Source organism: Populus euphratica, unplaced genomic scaffold, assembly GCF_000495115.2.
Source record: "Populus euphratica unplaced genomic scaffold, PopEup_1.0 scaffold915.1, whole genome shotgun sequence".
Taxonomy (NCBI): Eukaryota; Viridiplantae; Streptophyta; class Magnoliopsida; order Malpighiales; family Salicaceae; genus Populus; species Populus euphratica.
In genome coordinates this window covers 47,962-56,494 of record NW_011500771.1, presented here as the reverse complement: position 1 = coordinate 56,494, position 8,533 = coordinate 47,962, and the positions used below count along the sequence as shown (strand labels likewise).

At 31.9% G+C, this 8,533-nt stretch overlaps 2 protein-coding genes across 2 annotated transcripts; both read left to right on the top strand.

Annotated features, from left to right (window-relative positions):
- Nucleotides 1-1,386: 1,386 nt before the first annotated feature.
- On the top strand, nucleotides 1,387-4,035 carry LOC105116325 (transmembrane protein 50 homolog). The gene is made up of 4 exons (XM_011013621.1): nucleotides 1,387-1,733; nucleotides 1,842-1,929; nucleotides 2,996-3,148; nucleotides 3,648-4,035. Exons 1-4 carry the CDS (start codon nucleotides 1,601-1,603, stop codon nucleotides 3,679-3,681), a joined length of 408 nt encoding a protein of 135 aa, XP_011011923.1. The 5' UTR covers nucleotides 1,387-1,600; the 3' UTR covers nucleotides 3,682-4,035.
- A 3,189-nt stretch (nucleotides 4,036-7,224) lies between these two features.
- Nucleotides 7,225-8,533, top strand: LOC105116328 (putative glucan endo-1,3-beta-glucosidase GVI). Its single transcript, XM_011013630.1, has 2 exons — nucleotides 7,225-7,303; nucleotides 7,512-8,533. The coding sequence occupies exons 1-2, from the start codon at nucleotides 7,225-7,227 to the stop codon at nucleotides 8,453-8,455; spliced, it is 1,023 nt and encodes a 340-aa protein (XP_011011932.1). The 3' UTR covers nucleotides 8,456-8,533.

The following is an 8,533-nucleotide window of genomic DNA, read 5'->3' as shown; positions in this document are numbered from 1 at the left end:
TACTACTACTACTACTACTACTACTACTATTATTATTGACACTAACATTATTGTTGTTGTTATTGTTACTGTTGTTGTTGTTTATAATTGTTATTTATAATTTGTACAATTAACCTCCCTGTAGTTCGATCCCGGTCTTGCCGGGTTATTTATTACTTCGACACTCCTGCACTTGGGAGAAGACATCAATCTTTTAGTCGTGTCATGTAACCTTTTCACTTTGATATAATAAACTTAGCTAAACATAATGAAAGAATGAAAAATAAATAAACAAAATATGAACATAAATAAGATAAAAGTTAACTAAGTAAAAGAAAGGAAATGAAATGCATAAACTTGATATTAATGAAAGCAAACATAAACATTACAAAAAATACAAAGAGAGAAAGGAAGAACATGATCTTGATCTAGACACCAAGATGCCTAAATGCATAGCAAATGCCTCCTTTTATAGGCCAAAATTGAGAACTATTGATTTGATGACTAATTAATGAGTGGGTGGCCAACTCTTGACTTGGTGACAATCCTTATCTTCTCTTATCTGCCCAAAACGTCATTGATAACGTCAAAATTGGAGCCACTTGAAAACATGAAAGTTATAGGAAATTGTCTCAGCTTTCTTGTGTAAAAAATTCAGCTTATTTCAACTTTTAAAACTCCAGATATGGCTAAAGGATTGAACAGTGCTCGGGCTGGAGGACAGATTGGGGCTTATTTGTTGTTGCAACAATTTGGACTTGAAAATGACCTTTTTAGATCTTGGGCTCCATATGAATATTGTAGGCCTATGTCTTACCTTTCCATATATATAAAGTAGAACTCAAAATTTTAAGTTCATAAAACTTAATTTTTGATAATTTAATTTACATATATCTTTCTATTATTTTTTTTTATTTTTTTATGACCTTATTAAATTTTCAAAACTTCACTAACTTTCGTAATATTTTAACCAAGTTTTTTTATTTTTTTTTATATTTATAACAATGCCACCCATTTAATATATGATGGGGTATTTCTATCAAATCTTCTATCACCGTTAATTTTAACATATAAATTTATTTTTTTACTTTATACAAGGAATTTGTACCAATTAATTAAGAATTTTCACCACTGGTCATAAAAATTCTTTTCTTAATTTAATATTCTTGATTGGAAATTGCATTATTTAACACGAATTTACAATATTTTTGTCATTAAATAAATAATCATATATTTTTGTTAATTTTTTTACTTGAATGTTAAGGGTTAATGAGCGTATAAAATTTGTGATGTAAATTGTAAATTTTTAAAATTTGATATAATTTTGACCAAACTAGAGGATATTATGGTAATTTTCTTTTTAATCTGCAGATGAAATTTGAAGGAAGACAGAAAAAAATGCGTTCACAACCTAACACCATCGCTATTAGCGTGTAATTTGCCAGTAATCATTCCATTATAGACAGCAAATTAAACGCAATTCATGACAGCCTAGAACTTCAAGCAGCAACAACAGTCAATCACTAACCAGCGTCCACTGTTTGTTTGTTTTTTCCTTTCTTTTCTTAATTTTACTTAGTAGCAAAAAAAAGAAGAAAAGAAGCAATCGAGAGAGAGGAAAATGGATTTACCGGAGCTGTGGGCAATCTTCGGTCCTGGAGTCGCTGGCGCGGTATTTGGCGCGGGATGGTGGTTTTGGATCGACGCCGTCGTTTGTAGCTCTGTTAAAGTCTCCGTCGTTCACTACCTCCCTGGTCAACCCCCCTTTCTCTTTAATTCTCTCTCTCTCTCTCTCAATTTCAGTATACAATTACATGTGTTTTTATGTAGATTGATTGATTTTTAGGGCTTCGCAACTGCAGGCATATTTGCATCTATTGCTTCTCTGATGTTTAATTGCGTTAGAAAAGAGGATATTGATTACTCTCCTTACGAGGAAGGCGAGTGGAGGTCTGCAATTTTCCATCTCTCTTTGTTTCTCAGTTGCTTATTCTTCTTTTTTTTTCCTTTAGTTGATGTTATTTTAATTTTTCAATTATTTTGATTTTCTTCTGTTAGAAGCCCCAGTGAAAATTGGATTGTCTTGTTAAATTGATTTTTTTTTCCTGCTGGTTCCGGGGGCTTTACTTTGAAGGGAGATTTTTGGACTATCAGTTTATTTAGCACACCGTGTATTGGAACACCACGAGCGTTTATTTACTATTCTGATAATGATTTTGCTATCTTGCGTTGATTCCTGCAATGCTGATGCGTTAAAAGCTGTGATTTTAATATAAATTAGCGTTACCACTCTTATAGTGGAGTATAGTGGTGACCATTGCACATATTTTCTCCAGTGTATTTCTTAAAACCCACTGCTATGCTTAGCGTTTTTTAGTGGACTGCCTGCCTGCGGATGGGCATCACAATCTTTCTGATGCTTGTTTTGTTTTCTCTTGTTGTTTCAACCTGCACTTCAACTGTTGCTCTTGAGATTTTTTGGTGCTGTTTTAATCTTAGTAAATGATGTCTAAATGGGATCTTTACCACGTAATTGAATACTTACATTTTTCATAAGCTATGCTACATTGATGTGATATACAAGTATGACCCTGAGAACTACCTCTTCTCATGTACAGGAATTTCTTATGTTTTAATAATTGTATGAAAAGAAAAAATAAAGGAGATATGACAGTTTTTGTTTGAGTTTGATGTTATTTTCTCTGGAGCATGACTGCTAGAAGCTCTTGTTTTTCCTTCCTTTCCAAGGGCAGAGGTTCTCAATGGAATTGACTGTGGTTATGTTAGAATGATTTTGAAACCTTTGATGATACAGCACAATTAATTTATTATGTCAATTCTTTTATGCTAGAAGATTTGGATCGAAAATTTAGACTCTCTCCCTCTATCTCTTTCTGAAATAATTGTGAATTTCTTCTAGCCATTGCCACATTTGTTTCATTCTGTGGTGTCTAGATGGAAATGGCTTAACTTTCCATTTGGCTTTTGGGCTTCCTAATCCTTCTCTTAATTGCAGATTGAAGCTCTGGCTTTTCTTTGCATATGTTGTCTCCTTCGTCTCTTTAGCAGCATCAGTGGGCTTATTGATACAAGATTCAATTGTCAAAACTGGTCCTTCAGTGTGGACAGGAACTGCTGGCGTCTTGCAGTGTGTGTTTGTGCTGATCAGGTAAATGGTTTACTGGCGTCTCTCATCTGTTGCATATCTTTAGGTCATGATGTTGGTGCCTTTGCTTAGCCATAAACTGCTTCTCCTTTGCCTTTATTTTTTAGAAGTGCCTGAAGAATTTCTCGAGATATTCAGGTTCCTGGTCTGACATTTTTGGATGGTCTTGTTAAAGTGGTCCTTTAATTTTTCTTTCTTACAATTACTTTGCCTAGCCTTTGAAAAACATGCAGTGTTAGATTTTAGATGATAAATCTGTGCATGTTGATTTGAGCAATGAAAAGTTTGCCATGTGGATCTGCTGGTCCACCTCTCTGTGGGACAATAACACATTCACACAGGAGACACAAGTAGGCATAACGCCTGCATGGAATTCTCATGTACAATCATGTCCATTTTAGAGATGTTATTTGATATTACCTGAACGAATTTGGATTTACCATTTGTCTCCTGTCTTTCTCATTTTTTAATCGACATCTCCATTCTTTCTTGTTTTCTGCAGTGGGCTAATTTGTTGGACTTCATACTCGGAATGAGTTATGATGATATATATGTGCTGCCTGTTGGAGCTTGAAATTATGACAGAGGGAGTTGGCTGTGTTTGTTTCAGTAATTATTCAATCCACAGGACAGAACATAGTTCCACCTCGTGCAAATGTTTATCCTGTGCTCACATTCTCGAGCATAAAAAAAAAAGAAAGACCCGTGCAACTTTTCTGGAATTTGAGATGTTTGGTACATAAGAAAGTGAAATCTCATAAACTCTGGTGTTTCTTCAATGCTGCCTTTGTGCAGAAGCCAAATTCAATTGTTTTCAGGTTGGTCACACGAATCATTTAGTCTCAGTTTGAACCTAGAATGCTGAAAATAGCCATGTCCACTTTCAATCCTCCTTGGATCTCATGCTCTTATTCTTGTCTGTTCCCTGTTTTGTAATGTCGTTTTCCTTGTTATGACCTTTTCATGTGAATTCTAATTGCTGGTATCTTTTTCAAAGCTGCAACTTCATATTCGACAGCCAAATCCCCCCTTTCCTGTGGAATGACTATATGATGAAATATTATATCTTCAATTCCACTTTTGCTGATCCAACAATAAATAACATGGGAAGTTCATGCGATTTGTGCCCAACAACAATTTCTGGAACTTTGGAAAGAAATTTCCCGTTGTGAGATATCTATAGTGGTGTCAATTCTCCAGCAATCGGACATGAAGAAAATCTCAAGAGCTGTTCGTCTTTTCATGCTGAAGTTAAGATGTCCTCAGCTGCAGTTCTTAAGCGCGTGAAAGAGTTTGATTCTCAATTTTATAGTCAATTCCTAGATGTTGACATTACCCACGCGGCATGGTGGGGTTTTTTTCCCCGTAAAAAATAATTGAAAATAAATTAAATTTAGATAATCTGGATTAATCTTTAAAAAATTCATGATTAAAATTACGAAACTATAACAATATGATAAAATAAACTTTTTATTAAAAAACTATAATCAAATAATAAAATTAAAAATAAAATAAATGAAACAAAAATAATTTGTGTTAATTTTCTAAATCTATAACTTAGCTGATTAGATCATAAATATCTTCATTTAAAAAAATCACAAAAGTTTAATTTTTAATTCATAAAATATTAAATACTAAAATTAAAAAAAACTTTACAAAAAGATCAAAAAACAAAAAAATATCGATTAATAGAATGAGAATCATCATTGAAAAAATTAAAAATAAAGAACAACTATTTTTTTTAATTGAAGGTGAATTTGAATCAATCACATGTTAAAGAATATAATTGAAAAGCAAAACTATACAAAAGGATCCAAAATAAAAAATAAAAATTAAAAGAATGAAGATCAATATGAAAATCAAAAATAAATTAGAGGACAACTATTTTTTTTATTGAAGGGTGAAATTAAAAAAAAATCAATTTAGCAAAAGAACAATTAAAAAAATAAAGATAAAAATTAAAATAAAACATAAATTAGGGGACAACTATAATTTTTTTATTGAAGGGTTAAATTGAAAAAAATAATTTAACAAATGAAAAATTAAAAGGATAATGAAAAAAATTGAAATGAAAAATGAAAAAAAACTCTAAGTGTCGGTTTTAATTTTTTTGCTTTAAAGAATAATTAAATCATTCTATCATATTTTCAAAATATATAAAGGCTAATTATTTCAAATCAATTTAATAATAATTAATGAGCCTTATAAAAAAAACCCCATTACTCCTAATAGCCCATTCCAGTAAACAGTATAATTAAAATTAAACCTGGGTCATCAATGATTTTTCAAGGAGTTTTAAATTTTGTTAATTAATAGTATGCTATATATCATTTTTAAATTATAATTTTAAACTTTAAGTTACAGTTAATTTTTTTTATAAATAAATTATATGATAAAAATGAGTTTAGTTACAAATATGTTTGGTAAAAGTAATTTAAAATAACTTTCTTAAAGAAGAAAGGTAGCATAAGGTCAAATTTATAAGTACGAAGTTAAGATTTTTGACTAAAAATTTTAATTCAATCTAAAATTAATTCTGACCAAATATACTTATGTCTTCTTTTTTTGAATCAAAATTTTAAAAAAAAATTTAAATCAATTTACAAAAATCATATCAAATATATCAAATATAGTATAAATTCACTACTATTCTATTTCCAAATAAAAGTAGTTTTGAGAATGTGCATAATAGACAAAGTGATAAATGATGGATGAAAGAAGCATTTTATGTAAAAGAAGTGTTTAAATTCAAGAATTTAATTTATATATTGTACGAAATTCTTGAAATATTTTATATTAATTTTTTAGTAAGCATCTTCAAGTAAAAGTATTTTTTAATTTAAAATTGATATATTTTAAAATTTATATTGCTTATCAGTAATTTATAATGAATTATTAATTTAACAAGAATAAATAAGAATATTATAGCTAAATAATCATTTGAATTTAAAAATTTGAGAGTTTATTTAGTATTTGCTATGATTATTATGATGCTATAACTGCTTTAATATGTTGTGCTGTATTAGGACTAAGGTCACCTAATTATTTTGTGATTTATAGTTATAATAATCAATTAAAATTATTATTATAGATATAACTTAAATTTAAGGTTTTTTTTAATAAAAAATAACAGCACGAATTCTTCTTTCATTGACAAAATAAAATTTCTTAAATAATACAAGCAAAAAAAGAAAAGAAATATGATTTAAAACATTATAAATAGGAATACTGTATAATTTAATAATTACTTTTAATGACACATAGAATCAATCAAATAAAATAAGCGAAAAAAGAAGAAAAGCAAGAATTAATACGTTACATGCTTATTTAAGTAAATAAAAATATTGTATAATTTAACTGATATCATTTATGCAATGTATTTTTGTTATTAACAATTTTTCACGTTATTTCTATCTTTTAAATATAATAAATAACTTTTTATCTAAAAAATAATCATTTCTCATTATTTTTTTTTTAAAATGAAATCACCTTGCACTTTCAATAAAAATCAAGTAATATAATATTAAAATTCCTACCAAACACTTCTCAAGCATAGATAAAAACTAGAAAAAAAAAAGACTCTAAATTATCAAACGAAACTCTAGAATGATTTGCTATTAGTTCTTTAATATTAATTGGATTTCGGTTTTTGTTAATTTTCTGATAAATCATTTCCAGATGGTCAATCCAAACAGGATAGACTAAGGGCATGCAAGAACCTTGCAGCGTTAACAGCTCAAGTGGGTACAGCTTGCTCTGTTTTCCTTGTAAGCAAGAACGTAGCTGGACCTCACAAAATCTTAACGAGAAGCCAATAAATAGTTAAATTTCATAATGGTCTTGCTAGAACTGGCACTAAGATTAATTACTCGTGTTCAAAAGCAGATGATAATGATTCATTAAAACAAACAATCTAGAGTGCAAGCAATGGCATTAAATTGTTAGAAACAGCCGTCTACAGGGGTAAAGGGCACTCCTCCTCCTATATATACACTGCTAAATGTAGATGGAGAGGCATGCGGTATTCAGTTACATCCCTTGCCTGCTTAAATTAGAGGTTTGAGGATAAAAATAAACAAATGGGGTTGATGAGCTCATTGTGCAGGTTCATTCTCGTTACAACAATACTACTGGCGGCTCACCAGTTTTCCATTTCCAGTAAGATCACTCTCCTGCAACTAGCACTGAAAACACGCTTGACTTTGTTTTAACAAGATAATCACAAGTTTTCAATCTCTTGTTTTCACATAATTAATTAGTTTATCTACCAGCATTAGTACAGAAAGAGTTTGTATCACAGATTACCAACAGGAAGATTCTTGGTTGGAAGTTCTTATCTTAACGTTTGATATATGATAAATTGCAGGTTCTCTCCCTATTGGTGTTTGCTATGGACTAAATGGGAATGACCTTCCACCTCCAAGTGAGGTGGTAGGTCTCTATAAGAGATCTGGAATCGAATTCATTAGACTTTACGAGCCGAGACCTGATGTGCTTGAAGCATTGAGAGGATCAGGACTTGCTGTTGCTTTATGTCCTTTAAATGAAGACTTGGCAAACATTGCTCAAAGGCCTGGTGCAGCCGATGCGTGGGTCAACACAAATATCGCCCCTTACATGAGTGATGTGCTATTTCGTTGGATTATATTAGGCAATGAAGTGATCCCGGGCCCGCTTGCCAATTACGTCCCCGCAGCAATAGCCAACACCCGCAATTCACTTGCAGCAATCGGGCTGGCCAATGTCACAGTGACGACTGCAATACCAGGAAATGCTCTTGAAGCCTCCTACCCTCCATCGGCTGGTGCTTTCAGTAGCGATATAACTGATGTTATGATCGCTGTTGCCGGCATCTTAGCCGGTTCTGATGCACCACTCATGATCAATGTGTATCCTTATTTTGCCTATGCCTCAAATCCATCACAAGTTTCCGCGGACTATGCCTTGTTTGCTGCAACCACTCCAGTGGTGATCGATGGGAGCTTCCTCTATTATGATCTCTTCGATGCCATGGTTGATGCGTTTCATGCAGCGTTGGAAAGAATTGGCTATCCTGGTTTAAGAGTTGCTATAGGGGAGAGTGGATGGCCAAGTGCTGGGAATGATCCTTACACAAGCATTGATAACGCAATGATCTACAATCGGAACCTAGTGAATCATGTGCTGACAAACGGGACGCCAAGGAGGCCGGGAGAAATCATGGAAACGTTCCTGTTCGCAATGTTCAATGAGAATTTGAAACAAGGCGCAGTTGAGCAAAACTTCGGGTTCTTTTATCCGAACATGAATCCAGTCTACCCGTTTTGGTGAAATGGTTGCGGTATTTGTTGGGAAATGACCACCTACTTCTAAGACTTTGTGATCAGACCAGTTTAGAGCAAATAAATA